The sequence below is a fragment of the Medicago truncatula genome, chromosome 7 (assembly GCF_003473485.1).
Source record: "Medicago truncatula cultivar Jemalong A17 chromosome 7, MtrunA17r5.0-ANR, whole genome shotgun sequence".
Taxonomy (NCBI): Eukaryota; Viridiplantae; Streptophyta; class Magnoliopsida; order Fabales; family Fabaceae; genus Medicago; species Medicago truncatula.
The window spans coordinates 46,530,011-46,557,188 of NC_053048.1; the positions used below are offsets into that span (position 1 = coordinate 46,530,011).

Genomic DNA, 27,178 nt, shown 5'->3' on the forward strand with positions numbered 1-27,178 from the left:
AAAATGAATACAGATGGTGCCATATCTAATGTTAATGCCGCTTCTGGAGGAATATTTAGATATGTGAATGAAACTTGGTTGTTTTGCAGTGTCCAGGTGTAGAATCGGCCCTTTATGCATAATTGTTTGCTGTTATTTTGGCTATAGAGCTAGCTTACTCCAAAGGCTAGTTCAACCTTTGGTTAGAGATTGACTGTAAATTGGTCACGCTAGCTTTCAACAAGGCTACCCTGGTCCCCTCGCAGATTAGGAACAGATGGCTTAACTGTTTAAATTTGTTTAAGAACATGCATCTAATTGTAACTCATATTTATAGAGAAGGTAACTCTCGTGCTGATATCCTACCACCACTTTCATTTGGTGTGATGGTATCCGAGATGAGATCAAAAGAGATTTTGTAAAAAACTGATTAGGTCTTCAAAACTATAGATTTACTACCTTTTTGAAAAGACTTTGGTCTAGTCCTCCCTTTCTTTTCTTTTCTTTTTTGTGCTCCTTTCTTATTTTAATGAATTGAGTGGTGCTCACTGCATCACTTCTGGTTAAAAAAAACAAAACAAAACCACTATGCTCATTGCATCTTAATGAGTGGTGCTCATTGCATCTTAATGGTATTCTTCATGTCTTTGTTTTGTCCCTTTTGGTTTCAATGTTCTTGGTACCATTTATACTTTCTTTCATCTCTTGCAAAATACTGTAATTTGAAAATCTATTTCTATCGTGTGTATAGTGCAAATTCGAATGGGAAGTTCGTAAAATAATCTAATTACGTGTCTTTGAAAAAAAATATATATTATTACTGAAAACAAGAAATATAAATTGTTTTTTAACAAAGAAAGCAATAGTCATAACCCATAACTCAAAAAAAGATGTTTATCGATTGCAAAGACCTTCAAATCAGATTGGAATACGGTCCATATTATAAACCATACCATATGTTTTTACAAACTACAGCCACTCAGATTATTTAACAGCAACCCAAAGTATCAATGCTGGACCAGATCACCTCATCAATGCAATGCAAGCACACAACGAAGACATTTCCCTTCATGCATAAGATCAAATGCCTCGTTGATCTCCGCAAGAGTCAAATTATGGGTAACGTACTCATCAACCTTGATTTCCTGCAAAAGCAAAAAGTAAAATGATTATCCCTGTGTTACCATTTACCAACAATATTATATTAATGCATTGGATATGTGAAAAACCTTTACCTTCTTCAAGTACTTTTCAACAAGCCAAGGCACTTGTGACCTGCTCTTAAAGCCGCCAAAAGCTGTTCCTTTCCATACACGCCCAGTCACCAACTGGAAAGGGCGAGTTGATATTTCCTGCCCTGATGCTGCAACGCCCACAACAACTGATGTCCCCCATCCCTGGAAATTTAAAACAAAGAATGTTTAAATAATGTACAGCCACCAGTCACCAGTGGAATATTAGAATAATTGACTTAATAATGAAACAGCAATTGCAGCGGTATTCACCTTGTGGGTGCATTCCAAAGCAGATCTCATCACAGAGACATTTCCGATGCACTCAAAGCTATAATCGACTCCTCCATCTGTTAGATCACTTATGACCTGCTGAATTGGTTTCTCATGGTCTTTTGGATTAATGAACTCAGTGACTCCAAAGTTTTTTGCTGCAATGTAAAATAGCAAAAGACAAGTGAACAAAGAATCAGGTGAAGAAGAATCTTGTGTCACCCTGACACCAAGAGAACCAAGACTGAGAAAACAACAAACATAAAATAGCTCATAGTAAGACAGTTTTGTATAACTATAGGAAAAACAATAAGGTTACAGATCAATTACTACAAAGAGATATCAAGATCACAATAAATCTATGTCATACTGACACCATCATCATCTTCGTTTATATAGTACTATCAGATGCGGAGTGATAGCCGTTACGTGGAAAAGCATTATTAGTTAAACATAAACTAAAAATTGAAAAGGGTGCCAGCAGAACACTTCACAACATTAGGTAAACAAGCTTAAGATGCACCTGTATCAAACTTGTTGCTATCAATATCTATGCCAATAATCCGTGATGCACCAGCAGATTTTGCACCCTCTGCAACCTGTCAAGTATAATTTATGAATCATACAGTAGCACACAAACAGGCAAAAACATGAACATCTGATATTGTAACTTTAAAAACTTACAGCAAGCCCAACAGTTCCAAGACCGAAAATAGCAACAATGGACCCTGGCTCAACTTTTGCAGTGTTCCAGACAGCTCCGAGACCTAAAAAGTGAGAGAGAAAAAAATAGCAATCATAAATTCACAATAACAAGTGAACTAGGTCAAAGAAAGATACAAATAAAGACAACACATAATGGTGAAGAGTTTACCGGTTGGAACACCACATCCAAGAAGACAAACTTTGTCCAAAGCAGCATCTGGATGAATCTTAGCAACACTAACATCATGAACAACAGTGTACTGACTAAAAGTAGAAGTTCCCATAAAATGATAAATGGGTTTTCCCTTGATAGAAAACCGAGGTTTGCGATCATTCATCATAACCCCAACCCCAGTAGCGGCACGAACCTTGCCACAGAGATTGGTCTTACCGGATTTGCAAAACTTACATTCCCCACACTCAGCTTGGTAACATGGAATGACATGATCCCCAGGCTTAACATCAGTGACACCTTCTCCAACACTTTCCACAATACTAATAATAAAAATAAAATAAAAAATAAAAAAACTATGAGCTTAAGCTATAATGAAGTGAAGTGAATGTGGATTTTGAAGAATGGATGTTATAATATATGTGAGAATCAATGGTACAACTCATGGGTAATAAAGTAAAATGAATGAATTGAATTGAATTGGATAATTGGAGACCCACCCAGCAGCTTCGTGACCAAGAATGCAAGGGAAAAGACCTTCAGGATCTTTGCCACTCCAAGTATAAGCATCAGTGTGACAGAGAGCGGTGAAGAGGATTTGAATTCGGACTTCGTTGGCTTGGGGAGGAGCGACCTCAACATCTTCGATTGTTAAGGGTTTGTTGGGTTCCCAGGCCACCGCAGCTTCATTCAAAACGACGACGTTGTAGAGTTAGGTTTTGATTTTAAATTGATAACAGAAAAGAAAAGAAAAGGAGAATAAGATTGAGAAGTACCTTTGCATGTAATGACTTGACCTTCAGTCGACGATGCCATTCAGATCAGATTCAGAAATGAGAAGTCAGAGACCACAGACGGAAAATGCCAAGCTCAGGCAGGAATGATATAAATAAATAAATCTAATTATTTCTGGTGGTCTATTATTGATAAACTTAGACATGTTTAATATTGAATTTTAAATTAATGTTCAAATCAAACCACTTCTGTTTTCTGCATTCATATGCCAATTCATTTATCCACCGTATGTTCTCACTTCTACCACAAATACATACATTAAGTTTTCGCATTTTTGGTAAAACGGTCAGCTTAGTAGGCCTAAATAGCTTTTTTTTTTTTTTTTTTTTTTATGGCTCGTGGTCCGACGTTTTAAGCTAAACAATCTTCTAAAAAAAAAAGGTTTAGCCTGCTCTATTTTGAAAGAAAAAAAAAAATTCAGTCTAACTTGAGCATAACATAAATTATGCTGTAGATTCGTGTATGTCGATCTGACATGTTTGTACCCCTATTTGAGATCCTTAAACCGAACACCTAAAAGATAATGGAACCAGATTTTTTTAAAAGTGCAATCTTTAATAAGATGATCAATATTTTCCTTAGTTGAACTACATCCAAGACAAAAAGGATCAATTGGTATGTCTTTTTGATTGGGCTTCTTCTTTGTTGGGAGATTCCAAAGCTTTAACCAAACCACACATTGAGTTTGCTAGTTAGAACCTTGAGGCATTTCGGACTATTCCTAGTATCTTATAGCATGATAAGCACTTTCAACATAAAATCACCTTTTGTAAAGGCCCCAATCATAGTATCCGTTTGATTTGAATTTGAGAGGGGCAAGGGCAACTGTAGAATTTAAAAGGCTTCAAAAGGTAGAAAAACTGCATTTATCAACTGAATATTCCAAGTTCCACTTTCATGCAGAATGATGTGGGACACCTGAAAGAGGATCAAACGTTGTAACCATGTTGAAGAGGTATGGTCAGTTATCCTTCTGCATATTTATTATTAAAAGACATGCTCCAACTCTGCATAAACTGCCTCTATTCAGAATCCAGCAAGCCTCATGAATACTTCGGGTGTAGTTAGGTAGGAATCCTTTACAAGCCTTTAGAACATCACCACTAGGAAAATAGGAAGATTTCGGACATTTAGGCTTTGCTTACGAGTTTAGAGGGAAAGGAGAGGAGGGGTTTGGAAGAATAGAAGGATAAAGTAGAAGAGATAAATGATATTGAGAGGAGAAGACTTTCGGATTCATTTTCCTTTATGATACAAAATCATCCTCAATTGATGAACTAAAAAATTGTATTGAATGAGGATTTATTGGGGTTTTGGAGGGTTTACATGAATTTTTAAAATTTAATCTAAATAGTTATAATATTCTTAAAATAAAAAATATACTCCCTCTGTCCCATAGTAACTGAGTCATTTTTAATAAAAAAAAAAGTGTCCCAAAATAAGTGAGTCATTTCACTTTTCAATACATCATTAATTACTTTTTTCCCTTTATAACTCTAATTAATACTCCATCCGTCCCAAATTGTATGACGTTTTGGGCATTTCACATATTAAGAAATGCAATTAATATTGTGTGAAAAAGAGATATTATGAGTTGTTTTACAAAATTGTCCTTAATAAATAATATTTTTTTTTGTTTTGAACAAGCAAAAATGGAATATATTAACACTGCTTAAATAGCCCTTTCAGCACAAGGTGTACCGAAAAAACTACTTAGCACGAAACACACAGTTTACAAAATACAACCAAAAGTTAGGCAATGCCTAAACAAGACAATGGATTCGACATCCACATCTGATCACCAAACACAAAAACCACCTTACTAGCTTTCAGCCACCACAAAGATTGATACTTTACTTTATCTAATAATTGCAATAAAGAACTTTCTTTTTGTTTAAAAATCCTATTATTCCTTTCATTCCATATAACCCACACCGTCAATAACCAAATAAGCTGAAGAAATGATCGCCTGGCTTTCAGACCTCCTGTGTAAAAAGCAAAATGTGCACCATGATTTGATATGTCGCAATGATCAACACCATCAAAACCTATCCAAGATCTCACCAGCGGCCATAATAAACCAAAAAATCTGCAAGACAAAAATAAATGTCGAGCGTCTTCCAATAAACCACACCCTGACACACATAAACATGCCTCTGAACTCAAAATACCACGGGAAGCTAAATTGGACTTGGTAGGGAGTCTGTCTCGAATCAATCTCCAAGCAAAAATAGACACCTTAAGAGGAACCTGTTTGTGCCAAACCAAATCCTCACAAAGGCTATCCTGCTGCTCCTCTTGAGAAGTAAGTAAAGCATAAGCACCACGAATTGTGTACCCTTGACCAGGGTCCGGTTGCCACTGCCACACATCATAAGAAAGAGGCTGCAAAGAAACATTAGCAAGTAATAACCTACACTCCACAAGGAGGTCCTCCTCCCATGCCCACAACCTCCGCCTCCACTGCCAACCACCTCCCTCCTCCCCCCACCCTAACGAAAACATCTCCTTAATAAATAATATGAGAAAGATAAATGAAAGAATTGAAAGAAGAGAGTAATAAATAGCTAATGTCAATAACAGATTATAAAAAAAAAAAAAAAAACAATATTGATCAAGCTAAATTTATCGAATATTACTCATCTCCTAAGATAGTTAACCAAAAAATATCACTTAGTAACTTATATCAGTTAGTAGAGACGGTGCATAATGTATGCAGGGATCCGGAGACACCACATAAGTGAGCTTCGACCATTAGGCTTGAAAAAAAAATATATATATATATAGGGGTGTAAGTGGTTCGGGCAAAACCAACGAAACCGAAAGTCCAACCCAAACCGAAGAGATATCCGACCTTGTTTGGTTCGGTTTGAAACCGATCTGAACCAATCGAAACTGATATAGTTTGGTTTGGTTCATGGTTTTTCATTTCGAGGTCCGTGAAACCGATGAACCAATCTGATGATAACCTCACTCCTTATTTTACATTATCTTACCTCACACAAACTTATGGTTAGACCCAAAATTAAACATAAAATAATTTTTCATCCATTCATTTTCTCTCATCTCATAAGTCAGACTCTTTCATTTCTACTCAATCTTTCACGTGGATGGCAAATTGGAATTTGACGATTCACGTTGGAATTGGATTGATTTAATTTGGATGTTTTTATTTAATTTCATGGCGACCATAATTTCATGATGTTTAAATTTCAGGATGTTTTAATTTCAGTTTGCATGGATTTGTTATTTTGACTATGTTTTAATTTTAGGATGTTCTTTTTGGAATTTTTATGTTTGTTGATGAATGATGCATGTATGGATCATGAATGATTGAAATATTTGAGTTTGATGAAGTTGTTTTTGAAGAATGATGTATGAATGAACCTTTGATCATATGTATAAAATATTGAGTAATGTTAGTTACAAAAAGTTGTTTGAAAAATTGAGAAAATGAAAAAACAAAATATGAAATATTTTGCGAGAATATGATTTTTGTTTTAATTGTACTTTTAAATAAATCAATTAATTCATGGGTTTGGACATTTTTTTGACTGAAAATCAATCTAAACCGAACTATTATCCCCTATATATCCCTTAAAATATCTCTTATTAAACTAAAGACAAACAAATAATCGAAACGACGCGTTTAGACGTTCTTTGAAAGAACAAATATGCGCGACAACGTTGGTTTGGTTCATTCATCTATTAATCAAACGAAAAGGGTTTTGCGTTAGGGTTTTGTTCTCTCAATCTTCCATTGTGATACCAACAAGCTTCTAACTTTCGCGTTTTCATCGAAATACACGGTAATGTTTTCCACATTCTTATCTCTATTCAATTCCTACTTTCGAAACTATTATTATACTATCACTTTAGTATCGAAAACCATAGAATCAAATCACACCCTTTTGTTTATTGCTTCGTTGTGTTCATTGTTTTGCTGTTTTAACTTTCAATATTGAGTTTATTGATTGATTGATTATATACATTGTGTTATACATGCAGACAAATTATGGCTGATTTAGAAAATGACCTTTTGGAGGCTGCTGGTATAAACAAACATTCTCTCCCACCTTCATCAAAAAATCAATTTTTTGATTCCGGAGTCGATGATTCTGAAGATGATTCTGATGACGATGCATCTCAGGCTCGTCATAAGAAGAGAGGAAGAGATGATGATGATGATGATGATGCCAGTGATGATGATGGTGGTAGTTCTGATCGTGAGGTGGACAGGAGTGATGAATCTGATGTTGGTGATGATCTTTATAAGGATGAGGATGACAGAAAGAAACTTTCTGAGATGACTGAACTTCAAAGAGAGATGATTTTGTCTGATAGGGCTGCTAAGAAGGATGATAAAGATATTTTGTCGAAGATAGCATCGAAGCGTGAGAAGGGAAATGTATCGAGAAGAGAGACTCCGCCTCTTCCATCTTCTCGTATGATGTCATCTACTAGATCTTATGACAGGTCAGCTGCTAAGGATGGTGCATTGAATGAACTGCGTGCTAAGAGGCTGAAACAGCGAGATCCGGAAACACAGCGCGAGCTGAAAGAGGGGTCTAAAAGTGCAGGATCTGGGGTTTTGTCGAAAATAGGTAAACCTAATTTCAGCAGCTCAAGCCATAGTGAAAGTGAAAGTAGGTCCCGTAGTGATGAGGACGTTGAAGGTTTGTCTGAAGGTGAAGGGATTATTGACAGCAATGATGACAAGATAATGCCTGGATTTGAAAAGCCTTCGTTCGAGGACATACAAGATATCACCATTCCAAGGTCAAAACTTACGAAATGGTTTATGGAGCCTTTTTTTGAGGAGTTAATTGTTGGTTGTTTCGTAAGGGTTGGTATTGGCAGGTCAAAGACTGGACCTATCTACAGGTTGTGTATGGTGAAAAATGTTGATGCCTCAGATCCTGATCGGCTGTATAAATTAGATAATAAAACCACATACAAGTACTTGAATGTTGTCTGGGGAAATGAGACCTCTGCTGCGAGGTGGCAAATGGCTATGGTTAGCGATTCTCCCCCACTTGAGGAGGAGTTTAAACAGTGGGTTAAGGAAGTAGAGCGAAGTGGTGGCCGGATGCTGAAGAGGCTAGATGTGGTGGAAAAAAAGCAAGCCATGCTGAAGATCAATAATTTTGTTTACTCAGCAGCTACTGTGAAGCAGATGTTAGAAGAGAAAAAATCTATCTCGCGGAGGCCACTAAATGTTGCAGCTGAGAAGGACCGGTTGAAAAGGGAACTGGAAATTGCAGAAAGCAAGAACGATGCAGCTGGAGTAGAGAAGATCCAGACAAAACTGCAAGAATTGGAGGAATCCCGGAAATCTCGGGAGAAGGACGCCAAGGCTTTGAGGCTTTCTGAGATGAACAGAAAGAACAGGGTTGAGAACTTCAAAAATGCTTCTGATTTAAAGCCAGTTAATAAAGCATTGAAAGCAGGGGAGGCAGGTTATGATCCTTTTTCAAGGAGATGGACTAGATCAAGGAACTACTATAATTCAAAACCGGCTGAAGAGGCTACAGCTGGAAATAACACTTCTGGTGGTGCAGTGGGTGATGGAGGCAGCAATGGGATTGGAGCTGGTATGGCGGCCACTACCGAGGCTTTAGAAGCTGCTGCTGGTGCTGGGAAGTTAGTAGACACAAGAGCTCCAGTAGATGAAGGAACGGAGTCAAATGTACTGCATGATTTTGAGTTGCCAATATCGCTAGCAATGCTGCAAAAGTTTGGTGGAGCGAAGGGAGTTCAGGCAGGGTTTATGGCAAAAAAGCAGAGAATTGAAGAAGTTGTTGGATTTCGCGTCCCAGAAAACGATGGAAGGAGACATCAGCTGACATTAACAGTTAGTGATTACAAGAGAAGAAGAGGACTTCTTTGAAATTTGTTGAAGTGACAATTTTCCTTTTGGTTAGCTCTATTACAAGGCAAAAGCTGGTTTGTATTTTCTGCAGAAATGTTTTGCAATAGATCATAGAGTTTTCAGTCTGAGACAAACCCCTGGATTAAAGTTTAGATTTGTGGTTTACTAAAAGATTATGACTAGAAAAATATATTATCGTGGACAACTTAGTTTTTGCTACAGAATTCCTTTTATATTCCAAGACATTCCGGAATTTATTTATTTTTGTTTAAAATTTTAGTTGCATGAAATTTCAATTCACTGCGAAAGTTAGAAGCATCAGGACTTGGAAGTGTACTGCATAATTGTTTGCACTAATGAGAAAAATGATGCGGTAATTTTAAAGGCCCATCCTGGTAATTTTTTCAGATCCAGGTTTTATGGAAATTAGACGTAGTGTCTTTGTAATGTTTGTTGGGTACGTGGTACACAATATTTTAGGCAAAACACACAGGGCATATCTCAAGACACAAATAGATTTACCATAAAGTGCTACTCGTAATAAATTACCCACTAACAAGGTCCTTAAACCGGAAGCGAGAGTTAAACTCACGCCCTTGAAGAGTTACAAACTGGACCAACTGGTGTTGGTTTATCTTTTTCTTTCTTTCCTTCCTTCATTTAAGAGACTATTCGGTAAAACATAGTTTATAGCTTATAAGTTCGTTTGACAAAAAAAATTCTGTTTGATAACACTTTTTTTACCATGAGCTTGTAGCTTACAAGCTATTTTTCAGAAGCTATTCCAAGTAGCATTTGAGCTTATAGCTTCTCACTTTTAATTTCAATTTTACCCTTATTATTCTAACTAAATTTTATTTTTTTACCCTTAATCATTTATTATATTATAAAGTAAAATACATATGTTTTAAATACGAATGCTATTTTTTTTATGAATGAAAGATCTTTTTTTTTTTCTCAATAGAAAAAGATTTTTTTTTACTGCTACGTTTAAGTTTTTTTTTGTTACAATTGTTACGTTTTTTTTTTTTGTGTGACTATTTCAATTTTAATGTCAACTTTTGTGTTTTGTGAAATGACATATTATTTTTGTGTGATATATCAGAATTGTAGAGAATAAGAAAAAAGACAATAATTTTCTCCAAAAAAAAAAATGAGAACGTTACGTTTACCTTCACTATATATATATATTTTTTTATACAAACTATATTTTATTTATTGTTACGTTTAAACTTTTTTACACTTTATATCTAAAAAAATTTTAGGAAAATGAAAATAAATATAAATTAACATTTAGGAATTAAAAATTAATTTAATAATTTTTAATTTTTAATTTTTAAATACTTTAAACATTAATTGATATAAAGTTTATTATGAATTAAAAATGTCCTTTTATGTAATTTTATATCTATCAGCTAATTGAATCGCTAATTTTACCAAACACTTCAAGTAGCTTATCAGCTATCAATCATCAGCTATAAGCTATCAACTAACTTATCAGTCATCCGTTATTTTTATCAAATTAGAGCCTAAGTCTTTTATAGTTTAAAATATTTACAACCTTTTCCTTTTTTTTTTCGTTTTGAAAAAACACTCGCTCATCCTAAAAATATACGAGGTGACAAGTTTAATACTACTAAGATAAGATATTATTTTTTATTTTTTTAATAAAAAATGCAAGCCTGCGTTGGATTGGAATTTGTGAAGCTTTCAAATACAATGTATACTAAGAAACTTGATGATTGTTGATCTAGTCATATCAAACAAGTTCGATCTTATGATGCCCAAAAGTTTCCTCCGGAGTGTCCTTGTTATTATTGCCCGGAAGAATTGGCCCTATTCGTATGAAGTTTGGAGCTAGTGAATATGCAGCATGGTCAAGCTCTTAACATGAATGAATTGAAAGATGTGCCTCTGAATTGTTTGGCTCTCCACAATTAGCCATATGATATTTTTTGTACTTACACTTTACTTGATGTGAGAAAAAGTGTGCTTTTGTACTAAAAAAAAGTTGATTACGAGGACAACAATAAGCTAAGGCTTGTTGCAATAACATACAAATTAAATGAAGCGTTGAACTTAAAAATGTACTAATGTGTCTAGAAATTAGAACATATTGGGAATATTTTTGGATTAATTGTATTTTAACTTGCTGATATTATTAAGAAATGTTGAAATGAGTTTTTCATTGTTAAGCATCTTTATTTTCATTTTTGACACGTTCAAATTTTTTATTACAATTAAAATCGATAAAAACTAGTGACATGGAGTTTTCGTAAACTGGAAAATTCTTTTATGCATACAAAAAACTACCAAAGTACGGTTTAAGGATATTATCTATACCTATTAATAAAGGTAAAACTTTTGTTTGGTGTAGCCTATTTTCTTTCCTAAATTACCCTTCTTTTTTTATGAGAATTTCCCAATTTGCCCGTCAAAATTGAAAAACAGTTTGGAAACTCCCCCCAATTCTACCTGTTGTAAACCGCAAGTCTTTTATGACCGAGAGAAATAGGTTGAAAGAGATGGAGTTACGATCATCAATTCATCAGGGAAGGCCACAAGTGGACTTCTGTATACGGTAAGTTCATTGCTTTATGTCTTTTGTTATCTCGGTGTTCTCGACTTTTCATTTCTCTTCATGATTCAGTGGCATTGAATTTTCCATTTATGTATTTTTTTTCTTTTCAATACAGACAACGAAGGAAGGTGAGAGTAAAAAGGAGTAAGACCAATGGATAACAAGGCAACATCATCTGTAATGGCGAAAGAACATGAGATGACCAATACATGATATGAAGATTAAACGGTTTTTTCCGACACTCGACCACCGCTTGCTGCCCTGGTCATTGAATTGAAACGAGGCGACGTGAGTCACAATTAAGTTTTCACTGTCTCATTCTCTCTTATCATTTTGATACGTTAAAAATTACTAAAAAACTGTTGATCCCGATTATTGATTTTTTTAAAATCTGCAAGTAAATATGTTTGTTTCAGTCTGATTTTTGTTGTCTCTTTTTTTATCACTTTTGTCAGTTTTTTCTCCAATTTGCTTACTAATTTTTTTCCCCTCATACTTTCCAGAAGAAGGCTGCAATCTTGGGCAAAACGTAATGTTCATGTTCGTATTTAGCGTTTAAAAGTGAGGGTTTGTTTCCTATGCAAAGTATTGTTTGTGTTTGTCTGAGATTTCAAAATAATGTAATACCATGTATCATTATACATGAAACTTGATAATTAAAGATGTGAAACTTGATTACTAAATCATTATATATGAAACTTGATAATTAAAGATGTGAAACTTGATTACTAAATGCAGTAAGGGTTTGTTCCCTTATTACCTAATCTTATTTTGTATTGTTAAGCCTAATTACATACTTTTATGATTGTTAATTAGATCCCTAAAAAAAATTATTGATAATTAGACTGCATTGCTCCTTTATTATGTTATTCCATAATTGTTGAACTCGCTTTAGAAATAATAATTTTAACCATTATCACTTAAGGGAACTCACAATGTTATGATTGTAATAGCCAAGGACAAAACTGCTCATGTCATTTCTTTCTCTGCTGATGCTTTATCTGAATCTTCTCTCTTTCACGAAACTACTCCAATTTTCTGTATATAATGTTTTTCTTAAGGGTCTGTATATAATTTTTTGTTTAGTTTCATTCTTCTTTATCCTTACATATCGAGATATTGTTGGGTTTTAGGTTGATTTTGATTTTCTTTCCCTTTCCTTTTTTTTGGGCTTTTTTTAACCATATATTCCAGTTTTTCATAGTGCCTTCAAATTTTCTATTTGCATTATATTATTCATGCTGCTATTTGATAATACAGTTTTTTAGATTTTGTTGATCATTTTGGATTAAAGGCCAAGTGATGAAGTTGATTTAACGAATATAATTCGAGAGAACCGCTTCTTCTATCTCAATTACATGGAAATTAGTATCATGCAAAGTTTATACAGTTAAACATGTTACCATACATATAAGACTATACTGTTAGGCCTGAAGTGATGATTATAAAAATCTTATCTCCGTTTACTTACAAAATGTATGCTTTTTATTGTCTTGCACAATATAATAAAAAAAATCCAAACTGAACATAGAACCGAATAACTGGATTATTCTTGGACAAACTTAATTAGAATCAAATGTTTTCATATAAAAAAATGCCACTAAATATTTCACTAAATAATTGATGAATCGAGAAAATGTTTGGTTGTATGGTCGTGTAGCTAAGAAACCGAACAAAGATTTGAGAGAGAGAGAGAGAGAGAGAGAGAGAGAGAGAGAGAGAGAGAGAGAGATTTGAATACTAGGTAAGGGATGGTTGTAGGTAGGGGCTCTTGCCTTCTATTACTCCAAAATTTCTCAAACAAGAACATCACATATATATCCCAAGTTAATTAACATTCCACTTGCTATGTTACATTGACTTTTTCAATCAAAAATATTGCAAAGTATTTATAAATGATGCGACTAATATGTAAACATTATTTCACTCTTTTTGAAATGTCTCCGTCCTTTTTGCAAGACTTATCAAAGTTTTGTTCTTATTTCTTCTATTGGTTTGCCTTAGATTTTTTGAATTTTATATTTTATGATAGACTCAAATGGCTCGAGAAATAATATAGAGCATATTTGTACTGATTTCTGTAAATTGTTTTAAGGATATGAAAGATTTAAAGTCTTCATCAAACCCACCCCCATAAATGTCACTCATGTTTCATGTATATTCATCCTCCATAGATAGATGAGTATGCATTACAAAACTAAGTATATATTAAGTAACTCCATGTCAAAGAAGTGCATAAATTACATAACTTACATTTTTTATCAAGTTTGATCGTTCTTTTAATTCTAATAATTTTCTCGAAGATATATATAAAAAAGAAAACTAAAGCAACGTTGATGTTGAAAAACATACTGCTTATGCGTTACATGGGTTAGCCCGGTAGAAAGAGCGGACAGACGGGCACGGGAGTGCCCGTCTGGACGCTAGTAATAATAATAATAATACTTTAAGTTGGAAAATTTCCCTACTTTTAAGGCCTAAATCATCCAATCGTAAATGAAGCATTGACAATCCTATCCTGTTTCAGAAAACATTAAAGATGTTAAATTTGAGAAATCAAAGATTGACGGACAATAGAAAAATCATAAAATCTCAAAATTTTAAAACCCTACCTTAATGCATTGACATAATCACAATGAATGTAGTGAATACAATAATAATAGGATTTAAAGCATTCAATCACAATTCACAAAATCATAATGAATAAAATAGCATTAATATAGTTTATAGTTTAGTGATCATACCATTTATAAGTTATGGACGAAATCTGCATCACAGTCACATTTTTTTAGGGAAATCGGAGGAAAAAGAGGAAGAAATTGATGAAAACCACATACTTCTGGGTTTAGATCGCGAAAGAAAAAGAGGAAAAAAAAAGGGTTCAAAACCGTTTAGAAATAAAGAAAAAGGGATTAATTGAATTTTTAAAAACGGCGTCTAATATTGCATATCATGTAATGAAAGCCAAATTATATATCACGAAGACAACGGGTGGTTTGGTGGTGAAAATGCATAGAAACAATCAATATGTTGTGGGTTTAAATCGTTGTAGGGAATTTTTTACATAAAGATTTTATAAACCCTTAAAAAATGCAGGATTAGGGTTAATCAGAACTGTTTAACAATTACTAGACCATCGACCCGTGCTAACGCACGGGTCATTTCGAAGGTAAAATATGACGGTAATAGGTAGCAAAATAGTTTAGATGAATGTCATGATTGTCATATAGTATTTCATAATATTAAGAACTACTGTACCATAATATAATATTTCCATGACATCGTCCTTGCTACCGTAATGTAACATAATAGGTTAAGTATTGCGAGACGGGTTAACATTTATAAGTAAGAGATTAGGTTAAGTATAGCGAGATTGGTTAACGGTCGTTCCTTTCCAAAAAATAGCATTTAATTAGGAACATAATTTTATTTTACTTTAGATAAATATTAAATGCAAAAGTGTGGAGGGAAAAACTACGTTAAGTATAGCGAGATGGGTTAACATTTATAAGTAAGAGGGAAAAATTAGGTTAAGTATAGCGAGATGGGTTAACATTTATATATACTATAACTTTTACCCGTGCTACCGCCCAGGTCATAAACAATGGAGAAGCTTGCATATTTGTCAATTTATGAATCTTGTTACCAATACATTTAACTTAATACAAAATAAATTTTTTCTCAAATTTCACAACGGACCAAATCAAATTTTTACAATAAATTTATTTTCTCATGCCAATTACTCTCATTCAATATGTAATAACAATGGAACCTCTATTCTAACCATCTCATTCTTCCTTGTGTTGTTTTAGATATTCTTGGTCATTCTTTTTGCGGCAAAAGTAGAGAGGCTGGACTATGGCTACAATGTCTGTATTAAACAAAAACCACTTGAGTTTCTTCCTTATGTTATGTTGTAATAGAATTCACTACAATATAAATGAGTACACTATTATTGTATAAATCCATATAGAGACTATTGACTTATTCTTTTATAACAAAAGATCAACACTTTAGTGGAACCTGTGAAATATAAGATTATGGATTAATTCAAAAAAGCTAATTAGAATAAAATAGTTAAACGCAAAACTTCCATTAAACATTTCCATATATCATCATTCGTCTATCTTCGGTATATCATGCCAATGTACAAATTTAAATCAAAGACAAAATAATATAGCAATGTTTACTATCATTCCAAGAATAAGAAGAAATAGAGGGGAAAGACATGGTAGCTCTGCCTATGTTAATAAATGGAGAATATGGGTATAAGAAATGGTGAATATGTGCGGCCAAGATGAAAATGGTGGAAGAAAGACATGAAGAGGATGGAAGAATTGTTTTTTTAAAATTTCAATTTTTCAACTTCTTGTTCTTTGGTTTTGGTCCTTTTACGAATTTCGTTTTTTGGTTTTTGATCCATCTCCCCGTGTGACTCATCATCCAGTTTGCCATGTCGGCCCTTGTATGTTTTTCTAACATAAACTAACAGGAGGGACGAAATAAGCCAAACGTTAACAACTTACAGGGACAATTTTGAGAAAAAAATACATAGATGAAAACCAAAACCTGCCAAATTACAAAAACAATTTATATATTTAAGACATAAAAAAAATTTGTTATGGGGTGGTACCTTTGGAAAGGTACGGTGATACTGGTTAGCAAGTAAATCCTTCTTACATTTTTACTATACATATATAAAAAGATATTAAGTTTTAGTTTAGTCATTTTAGTTCTAATTTTAATACTTAGTTAATTGTTGGATCTATGGTTTTTTTTTTTTTTTATCAAATCAACTAACTAAATTTTGATTTAGTCTAGTTACACCTCAAGTATTTATTGTTGCACCTCAAATACACGTGTGTGAAATGAGTTCACGGAAACAAACGCAAACTTTGTTAAGTTAGGAGTAAAATAAATAAATAAATAAAATCCCAATTCATGTTCATGTTGCAAACTTGCAGTTCAATTAGTTATTTCATCTTCTCCAGATAGTTGTGTAGATCAGATGGAAAATATGGCAAGCTTGTGGAATGACATTGGTGCATAAAGGAAAAGGAAGGTGCAGCGATGCCACCTGGGGCAGTTAACTACCGCAATGGAATCAAAGACGACAACATAGTGGCGACTAAAGCGACGATGACGGAAGTGGCTACGACGTCACAATTCTCTTTCATTATGCAAGCACTCGTGGTTGGGAAGAAACCAAAATTATAAGAGATGGTGAGAAGATGAGTGAAGAATTGGCATTGGTTTACTTGGAGTAAATGTTTCTATTTTCCTATGCAACTCATGCAGATTGAAGGGGTGGAAGAATTATGAGAAAGTATGAATTAATTGAGTTAACTAAATTTGCAAGGATTTTTACAAGGATTTTAAATATTACCCCCACATTTTACTAAATTTGCATTTGTTTTCGTGAACTCGTTTTATATATGTGCGCACACTTGTATATGGTACACAAATTTATCCTAGAAGCCACCGTGCATGAATGTAACTTATGTACATCCTTATAACATCAAAATAAAATAAAATAAAAAATAAAACGTCAATTGACAAGAAGATAGGGATATCTTATCCAAAAAAGATAAGAGAGGGATATTTTTGTCTATCTATGTTGTAACCGTGAATATCTGCAGAAATCTATGTTGTAATTGTGAATATTTTTGTCTATTTATCTTCTAAAAGAAATCTTAACTTTTTTTTAAATCATATAAAATTTTAATGTATTATTTTTAGGAAGATATTTTGGACATTATAAATTCGTGTAACCCAAAAAAAGATATTATGAATTTAATTAATTAATTCTTGAAACTTCTAAGAGAAACATGATCTCGAGCTTATATGCACACTAGAACGTCCTCGTGAGATTAACTCAATTGGTATAAACAATACATAATATATGCAAGGTTTGGGGTTTGAGTCTCGGCCACCACCAAATATGCACATTAGCACAAATGAATTTGTACATTTAATAGGCTTAATTGCAGTTTTGACCATCTAAATATTACAATTTTGTGATTTTGTCCCCTGTAAAAAAACAGTAATAAATCAGTCCCTTAAGTTTACCCCTTTTACATTTTTTGCCCCTCAGACCAATTTTGACAAAGTCAATGCATACGTAACACCCGTATCACTTAAAGTGAGGTGCCACGTGTGAATTTATATTTTCTTAAGGGACCAAAATCGCATGATTGGGACACTAAGGGGGCCAAATATACAATTAAGCCTATATAATAAGGACAAAAGTACTAAAATCAAGAATGAAAGTTGATAAAATCTAGACAAAATTATACAATTCGTCCCTTAACTTAATTTCAAATAACATTTTCGCCCATCACAAAGAATATAAGTTCATTTAACAAGAAACAAGACCAAATCTGAATAGTCGGAGACCTCTCTCTCTCTCTCTCTCTCTCTCTCTCTCTCTCTCTCTCTCTCTCTCTCTCTCTCTCTCTCTCTCTCTCTCTCTCTCTCTCTCTCTCTCTCTCTCTCTCTCTCTCTCTCTCTCTCTCTCTCTCTCTCTCTCTCTCTCTCTCTCTCTCTCTCTCTCTCTCTCTCTCTCTCTCTCTCTCTCTCTCTCTCTCTCTCTCTCTCTCTCTCTCTCTCTCTCTCTCTCTCTCTCTCTCTCTCTCTCTCTCTCTCTCTCTCTCCTCTCTCTCTCTCTCTCTCTCTCTCTCTCTCTCTCTCTCTCTCTCTCTCTCTCTCTCTCTCTCTCTCTCTCTCTCTCTCTCTCTCTCTCTCTCTCTCTCTCTCTCTCTCTCTCTCTCTCTCTCTCTCTCTCTCTCTCTCTCTCTCTCTCTCTCTCTCTCTCTCTCTCTCTCTCTCTCTCTCTCTCTCTCTCTCTCTCTCTCTCTCTAGCCATCAGCCCTTTCTTCTTATTGTCTACCAATAAGGGTGATTTAGGGTCAATTTTGACCCAAAATCATCACTCCGAGTTGTTTTTCTTTCTATCCTAATTAAATAAGTTATTTCCATGTATTTTCACTTTTCATTCGTTTGTTTTTGTGATTTCGTCGTCTCCTCTGTTTGTTTTGATTTTCCGTCTTTGTGCGGTGTGTTTTTTTATTTTTCAGTCTTAGTGCAGTGTTTATTTATTCAAGTTGAAGTATTAACTTTGAGCAAGTGCAGATCCAATCAATGACTTTGACATCATTAACGTTGCATATCCGGAGACATGAGTATTCCGGAGACTTGAATATAATCGTATTTGTATGCATATATACTTTGCCGTTTTGTGCTATTACATGGATGCTGTGAGTTTGTTCGCAGATTCATCCTTTTCATTTTTAGCGACTTTCGATATGTATTGTATTGATCCACTCTATCAATTTGAATGAATGAATATCGTTTATTTTTGTAAAAAAAAGTAACATTTCCGTCCTTTATTTTTTTTCTTCCAGATTTAATAATTTATGTTATAATTAAGTAACACTTTCGTCATTTACCTTTTTCTTTTTCCGATTTAGTCCTTTATGTTATAAAACGGTAACATTGTTATTTTTTTTTATCAAAACAAAATAAAAAAAATTCACTAAAAAAAACTTATAAAAAATTCATCAAACTCATATATTCATCATACAAACGATTAAATCGGAAGAAAAAAAAGATAAAGAACGAAACTGTTACTTAATTATAACATAAATGATGAAATCATATAAATAAAAAGATAAAGGAAGAAATTGTTAAAGAGACGAAATAAGTAATTTTGCCTAAAAATCTGTGAGCATATAGTCACTTTAGTCTCTGACTCTGTACCTCGCCGTCACAAAGGTCCATGACTCAAGATTGAATACAAAGAAGTCACCGACTTTGCACTTCCGTTATCACTTTAGTCCGTGATGTTAAATAATTATGTTATGTGATAATGTGACACATGTTATACAATGACATAACATTAACATATGATGTGTCACATGGACTGTAGTGAAAGTAGAAAATGGTCACTTTGGACCCTAAACCAAAAATCAATATTCTCAAATTGAATTTCAAATCCCTAAATCTTAAATTCTTAAATGTCATCTAATTCTCTCTTTTGTTCAAAATCGATCTTCCATTAAACATTAACTTACTGTTAGGTCCCTGACTGTGTATACTTACTATCAGTTTGGTCCCTGACTATGTATACTTACTATCAGTTTGGTCCCTGATAAGTTGTTAGTTTAGCAGAATACATGTAGAATTTTAATGCACATTCCTTAAGTCTTATTTCTCCATATTTTTTCAGAAATGTTTATTAAGGGTGTGTTTGGTAAAATTAAGCAATAAGCTAGCTTATAGTTGATGGCTGATAGCTGAAAAGCTTGTTGATTTAAATTAAAGTGCTTGGTAAAATGAGCTTTTGAAGTTATTAACAAATATAAAATGACTTAAAAGTACATATATGTTTAATATATTTTTTTTTGAACAGGCAACATATATGTTTAATATATTATAAATTTAATTTATAAAAATATTTAACCTTTTTTTACCCATAAATATTTTAACTAAGAATTTGTCTTAATAATTTTAATTTATTTCAAAATATTTTTATGAAAAATTATTTCTTTTGATTTATATTGGTAAATATGTTCAAAGAAAAAATAATGTTAATATATTTTTTTTGAAGGAATAAATAAATATTTAGATATGAATTTGATAGAAAGAGACTGTATAAAAAAATCAAATCTAGAAGAATATTTTAACCAACCGGAAAAAAAAATCAACTAGAAACAACTTAAGGCAATGTGCAAACCGTAAAAAAAAATTAAGCATTATGTGGGAAGTTTTCTTTTTTTAAACAAACTAAAATGAGATGTATATTATTATGAACAAAGAAGATTTACCGTGCAAAAGATATGCAAAAGGGTAAACCAACCAACCAGGATACAACAGTCAGGTGCTATTTTAAATGAGCACCGTAAAAAAGTTATAGAAAATTACACGATAACACCCATGCAAGGGAGTGGATGTTTCCACCAGTCATAATAAGTAAAATAAAAGATATCTGCGATGATTTCAACTACATAAAAGAGTTCATCTTCACTTTTTCAGCTAAAGTAGAAGAATCACAAGCCGTATCTTGGAACACACAATTATTTCTTTCATTCCAAATAGCCCAAACAGAAGCGAACCAGATTACTTTCAAAAAATAATGAGTGGCTCTAGGCAATCCAGCCAAGTTAGAGAATTGTTTAAAATGCTGCCGAATGTCACCTGGAAACACCATAGATAAGCCTAACCAAATGCAAAATATGATCCCAAAGCGAACTAAAAATATTACAAACACAAAATAAGTGAGCCGCGGTTTCATCATAAGCACCGCATCATGACACACAAACCGAATGTCACGTGGGAAGTTTTCTCTTTACGTGGGGTAGTTTTTTTTTAATAAAAAATAATATTAAAGGTTAAAATTGGAATAAAATGTGAAAAGCTATAAGCTCAAAAGCTACTTGAATTAGCTTCTTAAAAAACACTATAAACTAGTAAGAAAAGTTTTTCACCAAACATATCTCATTCTATCAAAACAAGCTCATAAGCTAGTCCAACAACCTATACGCTAGCTTCTTTTTTGTTACCAAACACAGCCTAAATATATACATGCCTTATTAGTTAGAATTTGCAGCCTAAATATATGTTGCAGTTTTAGTGATATAAGTGGAGTATCGTATTTAGTGGTGAGATCTTATCTTAATCTTAATATTATAAAAGGAGTTGTACAATGCTGCACTCTTGCCCTAGATAAAACCTATGTTAACCCTTACATTTTGAACTCCAAATTCTCCTTGGAGCAAAAACCCTAGAGTTTTAAAATGTTAAATGACAATATTGCCCTTCAGCTGATAAAAGTGAGTGCACAATGCTCAATCACATAAGTGGCCAATTGAATTTAATTTAACCAATAAACACAAGTTTCTTCTCCATGCACATGCACACTGGTAGCACGCTTCCTCTGTATGTACCAGAGAAACACATTTTCTACACTCAAGCTCATCTCTACTCATATCTACCATGTTCATTTGCTTTTCTCAGAGAATAAACAACCCAAAATTCCCTTCTTTTTCTCACTCTCTCTTCTCTTCCAATCAACCACTTCTTCTTCTTCCTTTTTCCTACAAGCTTTCTTCTTTTATCACAAATTTCTTCTCAATTTCATTTTTTTTTTCTTTCAAATCTCATGCTCTCTTCTTTAATCCCTACAAAATTTCAATTTGAAGATGGCAACCTTTGTAAATCAGAGGATGATGAAGACGACAGTGTTTCTGTTTATTTCGATGTCATGAATGAGGAACCCGAACTGAACAAGTGGAAGATGAAGCTGGAGAAGATATTTGATTAATGTTATAACTTTTGGGAATCAATCCTCTATTTCTGTATGTTCGTTTTATTTCTCAGCCCCTTTTGCATTTTGTATAATTTCCCAGCCCTTAGTAATTAAAACTTTCACCCCTGTCAAATTCAAACCTCTTTATTTATTTTCAATTTAATCATGAGATTCATTAACTCGAAATGTTTTGATGCATTTCTATTTTCAAAGTAATTGTGAGATTCATAAACTTGAAGAGTTTCAAGTTTTTTCATTATTTGATTTGCTATGATTGTGTATTTGAAGGATATAATCTTCGTATAAGACATGTATTCATTCAATGAAAGATGCGCCCAGTCCTTGGAATTCTGATGAACTCCAGAGACCTTCATACTACACTCGACAGTGCTAAGTGGCAGGTAATTCAATGAAAAATGCACATTTCGAATTGAGTAAACCAATAAACTCATTCCTGGTTTTGTAGGGACCTTTCAAAATAGGTCTCAAGATTATGAATATTACTAAAATGTTCTTAATTTTGTCAAATTTTACTCATTTTTTTAATCATGTGTTTTTTGTTGATTTTGTTAGCTTTGGGACTATTTTTGGTACTCCCATTTTAATCTCATGTAGCTGATTTCACAAAGCTATGCTCCGATGTTTTCCCTTTAATTGATGCGTGTGATTCAGAAAAATGGTGTCAAACATGCTGATTATCAATTGTAAGTTTCTGTAAATCAATTCATTTACGCTCTGTTTGGATTTCAACTCAGTTTATTTACTTGCATGATAGTTTATGAAAACAATTTATAGCTTATATGACAACAGTTTGAGTTTATATTGAAATAACTTATACATAAGCGCTTAATTAAGTTGTTTATCGAAACAACCACTTAGAGTTTTTGTTGCACCGTACATTGGCAAACCAAGTTTTTTTTTTAAATTCTTTGTGCAGTAACAATGCAATGAGTCTTTTTGCTAAGATTAAAGAGCAACAACCGGAATTCAAAAATCCACGCTCACTTGGAGAGGTATAATCAGAGATAATTTCCTTTTTATTAATTACTGATTTCGGAACTAGATTTTGTTTAATTTGAATGTGTGTGTTTTTGTTTGTGTAGGCCATTATAAAAGTATCCATCCATCAGATATGGTAGAGTCGTGCTCTGTTGCCGGTCTTGGATTTGTGAATATTGTCTTATCAAATAAGTGGATAGAAAAGGTGGTTCAAAAAAGGTTTGATTTCAACTCCATCCAAATCTCATTGTTCTCATCAAAATTTTACATGCTTTGTTCATGGTTCAAAAATCAATCGAATAAGCTTTATAATCAATGAAATATATTAGCATGGTACATATAAGTAATTAGATACTCTTAGTTGATCATCGTCCGTTTTAAGCTTAAAATGAGATTGATGAGAGAGAACAAAATAACAATTGGTTTGTGGACAATCGAAGGATACATAGATGAAACAGTGTATAAGGATGGATTTGAGTTCACTATGATACAAAACTGCAACTGTTATGATGGAGTACATAAATAAGAACCTGTTTTTTTTTTTTTACAGTTTATGCTTAAGAGTAAATAGGTATGCCATTTAACAGTATTAGATTTACACTGATATTGACTTTTGATTTTATTTGCTACAGGTGCATTTCTGGATATATTTTAGATCTTGCCTTTTCTGCCATGAAATTTCTCTTCTTTTTCATCTATTTTGAAAATTTATTGACACTTAATTATATTTGAACATTTGTTGTGTGTGTGCAGGTTAACTTGCCTCCTTCTTAATCTTAGTGTGGAAGATATCACCAATCACACATTTGAGAGTTCCTCGTTCAAGGTATAGTTTTTCTACTCCTGCTTTCTTTACTCATGTGTTGAACTATGTTTTCTCAGCTAGGCTGCATTTGCTTTTATTACTATCCTCTTTAATTTCAATCTCCCTAATGTCGCTCCTTTACTGAATATTCGTTTTTGTTTACAAAATTGACTGTCGAATTTGTAGAGCCTTTTTTTATTGTTGAATTAAGATTTTTCCATAAATGATCATATATTTCTGATTGTTAAAAAATTGACACTAAAGATGAAGAATTAACATTGGTCAAACTCACTAGAGATAGATATCTCACCAACCATACAACTAACGGGGACAAGACTAATGCATTAATTATTGAGAGGTTGAACTTGGGGTATTGCAAATCTCACAGTTAAAAGACTTTGTATTCCGCGGTGTAGTAATAACAGTGTTGAGTTATCTGCATAACCATATTATGCGTGTCTGTTCGTTGATCGTTGTTGGCACTGCATCCTGTGCATACATGCAGTTTGTTCACACATTTAATCATGGTCGTTTAACCTTTGTTATTGGGAAACAGAAATTGTGGCGCAAGATTACGAAGAAATTTTGAATCTGTAGACTGCCTTGAGCCAAGCAACATATGAAAAGACCGTGCTTCCATAACTAGGTGTGTTAGTTATATGATTTTAGGATTCATTATTCTGCATTTATTCAATAACAGATTTAACTTTGGGTACCACAAGTGTCACCCATGCTGCCTTTCTATCCTGTGCATAATGAATAACAGTGTGCCGCGAATTGATTACAGTATCTCTTCATTAAACCGTGCTGGCTTTGTATCATGTGCACTCATGGTAGCAATTCATACGTGGACACAAATGTCGTCATTTATGGCGCTCAAGATCTAGAGCCAAACAAACAATAAACAGAAAAGTCATTATTAGTGACTTTACACTTCTCTGAACATTCTCATTGGCAGCTTAAGATTAGAGACTATTATATAAGACAAAGTAGCAACAATTGAACCGCACATCTCTCCTATGTTTTATCTAACTCATTTGGATGTAACAAAGTACAATTTATATTATCTCAGCAAATACTTTCATCTAAAAAAAATCATAATGGACCCAAACAAGAAGCGTAGAGTTCATGGACAAAACTTACCATTGTCCTATGTTACTAATGGTAATCATACCTTTTCTACATTTGGTGCTATTACTAATTCGATTTTGTGTTTGATTTGAGACATACTATGTTCATATCTCTTTACAGTTGCTTCATCATCCGACTTATCACAATTTACCAACAGAAATGTGACAAGAAAGCTTACCCCTATTTCACCTGGTAGATATGTTCTAAAGCGTCCTAGAAATTTGCATTGCGGTGACCTAAACAAAGCAACCGTAACCGGGTCAAATGAGAATCAAAGCTTTTATCCAGAGTGCGGCGAGAATGGTGAAGATTGTGACGTTCCTGACAATGATTTGGGTAAGTTTTGCAATTAATTGCGGTTTTTCGTCGTTATTTTAGTTATTATAGTTCCTATATGAGAGACCAAAATATTTGGAACAATTAAAATAAATTATGGTATGTATTGTTCCCTCTATTATTTTTGTTTTGTTTTTAGCATTGTCTTCATTATGTTGTGTTCAACAAAAAGCATAGTATGCATATGACTTTCGATGATTAGATTTATGAAAATGTCTCCCTCTGTAATAATAATAATGTATGTGACAATTTGTGGTTTTTTAAATTGTGGAGCATTAAGTTACCCAGCACCATAGATTTGTGCAAATTCAGGCGAACTGTACAAGTTGACCCTGTTCAAATTTTTTCAGGTAGATTACTCATCAATGACAGTTTATTATTTGATTCTATCATGAATGGTGCAATTGCTTTCCCACAGTTTTGTATCAATCTCAATTTTTCTTCCCTGGCAATAATTTATGTTGTTGTGATTCTACTTGCTATTTTTATATAAGGATGGAATGAAGTGTCACATTTTTCTGCATATTTTTATATACTCTTAACAGGTTTTGTAGTCGCGAGGCATCCTTGGCCTGGGAGCATAACGATGAATCTGCAAGTTGCAACACAGATTGTGACGAATTTCTGTATTGTATTCTAAAAATGTATCTTTAAGCGGAAACGACGGTGTAGTTAGTAACGAAGGTACATCTACAAATTATGGCATATCAGATCATCAATCTTCTGGCACTGGCTCATAGTCTCTTCCCACAACATCAGTTACTATAGACAGACAAACTTTAGAGCCAAGTAAGGTGAAAGGCATCAAAGGGGAAAAAGAAACGAAAGGAAAGGAAATTCTTCAGAAGGCGGGATGCTTCTGGGTCAACATCTGATCTTTATAACACTTACAAGGGACCTGAGGAAAATAAAGAAGCTGTTGCAACTTCAGAGAGCACTGCAAATGTTTCTATTTCTGAAAATTTGAAGCAGCTACTGATGGTTGGTTGCTTCACACATTCTCTCTCTCAAACTCAGTTTTTGTTAATGGTGTTGAAATTACAAAGTATATCGAGACAACATCATAGTCTTTTCTTTTTGTTCTTGCCATGAAGCATAAAGAAGTTCAGGTGACTCTTGCGAAAATATGTAGTGAAAAAGTAGAGATGTATGCAGTGTCTTTTGCAAAATCTCTTTTGTAAAAAAGTTAATAGATCACTGCTCAATCCAATGAAGAGAATTTTGAATCAATTATGAAATTTTCTTTTCTAAATGTATAATGAGATTGAGTATTTTAATTGTGAAATTATTAACTTCCATGTTATTTGTATGTAAGTTTGGTTGATTGAACAAATCATATATTATTTCAATTTAAAAAGTTTATTTTTTAGAAATGCTAATCATATTAAAACATTTTAGAATACTTTTTTTTTTTTATCTCATATTGTATATCTATTTCTTTTATGATTTTTAATATGTACGGGTCGGAAGTCCGGAGTTACTTCAAGAAAAATGACAAAGATATTGTTAACTAATGAGAAAGACGAAGATACAAATGTAACATCTAATGTAGATTATAAAGAAGTGGTTTAAAATGTTCGTTAGTTAACATTCTCATTACTCATGTGATGTTGGAATGAAGTTTCAATTATAATATATTTTATGTTCTAAATTGCTAATATATTCCACCCAATCAATCAATCACTTGAAAGTTCCTTTGGAAAAGTTCCTAGAGCTCCTCACCATCACGATCATCCGGATAATCAGTTTGAAGATGTAATTGATTCTTACTATGCATATCTGTATTATTACTCAAAATTAGCTTAACGAATTGAATGATTTATTGAGTAACCATATCTCCAAAGGGGAGCCTCGCCTCGAGGTGTTTTTGGTATTTACAAAACATTGGATGTATTTTGTATTTTTCCATCCTATATTGCTACCCATTTTATTTGAAATAGCGTGATTATTATTTATTTATTTAAAATTTACTTACTAATTTAAATAACTTAT

General features: G+C 33.3%; 4 protein-coding genes across 13 annotated transcripts; 2 read left to right on the forward strand and 2 right to left on the reverse strand.

Moving 5' to 3' along the window:
• Window positions 1-848: 848 nt before the first annotated feature.
• LOC11425223 (alcohol dehydrogenase class-3) lies at window positions 849-3,394 on the reverse strand. The gene is made up of 8 exons (XM_003625379.4): window positions 3,138-3,394; window positions 2,862-3,045; window positions 2,359-2,684; window positions 2,169-2,251; window positions 2,008-2,083; window positions 1,485-1,642; window positions 1,215-1,376; window positions 849-1,124 (listed from the first exon to the last, which is right to left on the reverse strand). Exons 1-8 carry the CDS (start codon window positions 3,175-3,177, stop codon window positions 1,011-1,013), a joined length of 1,143 nt encoding a protein of 380 aa, XP_003625427.1. The 5' UTR covers window positions 3,178-3,394; the 3' UTR covers window positions 849-1,010.
• A 1,514-nt stretch (window positions 3,395-4,908) lies between these two features.
• On the reverse strand, window positions 4,909-5,661 carry LOC112416720 (uncharacterized). The gene has a single exon (XM_024771071.1). It carries the CDS (start codon window positions 5,659-5,661, stop codon window positions 4,909-4,911), a length of 753 nt encoding a protein of 250 aa, XP_024626839.1.
• Window positions 5,662-6,796: 1,135 nt separating this feature from the next.
• Window positions 6,797-9,281, forward strand: LOC11421691 (protein RTF1 homolog). The gene is made up of 2 exons (XM_003625380.4): window positions 6,797-6,965; window positions 7,165-9,281. The coding sequence occupies exon 2, from the start codon at window positions 7,172-7,174 to the stop codon at window positions 9,044-9,046; it is 1,875 nt and encodes a 624-aa protein (XP_003625428.1). The 5' UTR covers window positions 6,797-6,965; window positions 7,165-7,171; the 3' UTR covers window positions 9,047-9,281.
• A 12,503-nt stretch (window positions 9,282-21,784) lies between these two features.
• LOC11440467 (uncharacterized) lies at window positions 21,785-26,424 on the forward strand. Of its 10 annotated transcripts, XR_005643173.1 has the most exons (10): window positions 21,785-21,964; window positions 22,204-22,316; window positions 22,489-22,619; window positions 22,853-22,928; window positions 23,019-23,133; window positions 23,668-23,740; window positions 24,276-24,365; window positions 24,792-24,883; window positions 24,971-25,186; window positions 25,732-26,424. XR_005643173.1 is itself a non-coding variant. In XM_039828152.1 (4 exons), exons 2-4 carry the CDS (start codon window positions 24,739-24,741, stop codon window positions 25,824-25,826), a joined length of 456 nt encoding a protein of 151 aa, XP_039684086.1. In that variant the 5' UTR covers window positions 23,747-24,365; window positions 24,507-24,738; the 3' UTR covers window positions 25,827-26,424. The 10 variants fall into 10 exon arrangements, 2 of the variants coding, with proteins under 2 accessions (XP_039684086.1, XP_024626034.1); XR_005643171.1 differs by having other exon boundaries at window positions 24,507-25,186; XR_005643172.1 differs by having other exon boundaries at window positions 24,792-25,186.
• Window positions 26,425-27,178: the final 754 nt, after the last annotated feature.

Excerpts from the sequence above, each read along its gene's own strand:
- LOC112416720 (XM_024771071.1), bottom strand. The coding sequence starts at position 5,661 with ATGTTTTCGTTAGGGTGGGGGGAGGAGGGAGGTGGTTGGCAGTGGAGG.
- LOC11421691 (XM_003625380.4), top strand. The coding sequence starts at position 7,172 with ATGGCTGATTTAGAAAATGACCTTTTGGAGGCTGCTGGTATAAACAAA.
- LOC11440467 (XM_024770266.2), top strand. The coding sequence starts at position 24,739 with ATGTTTTATCTAACTCATTTGGATGTAACAAAGTACAATTTATATTAT. Across the intron at positions 24,884-24,970 it reads ATTGTCCTATGTTACTAATG|TTGCTTCATCATCCGACTTA; the intron begins GTAATCATACCT and ends ATCTCTTTACAG. Across the intron at positions 25,187-25,731 it reads CGTTCCTGACAATGATTTGG|GTTTTGTAGTCGCGAGGCAT; the intron begins GTAAGTTTTGCA and ends TACTCTTAACAG.
- LOC11425223 (XM_003625379.4), bottom strand. The coding sequence starts at position 3,177 with ATGGCATCGTCGACTGAAGGTCAAGTCATTACATGCAAAG. Across the intron at positions 2,252-2,358 it reads TGGATGTGGTGTTCCAACCG|GTCTCGGAGCTGTCTGGAAC; the intron begins GTAAACTCTTCA and ends CTCACTTTTTAG. Across the intron at positions 2,084-2,168 it reads TTGGAACTGTTGGGCTTGCT|GTTGCAGAGGGTGCAAAATC; the intron begins GTAAGTTTTTAA and ends TATACTTGACAG.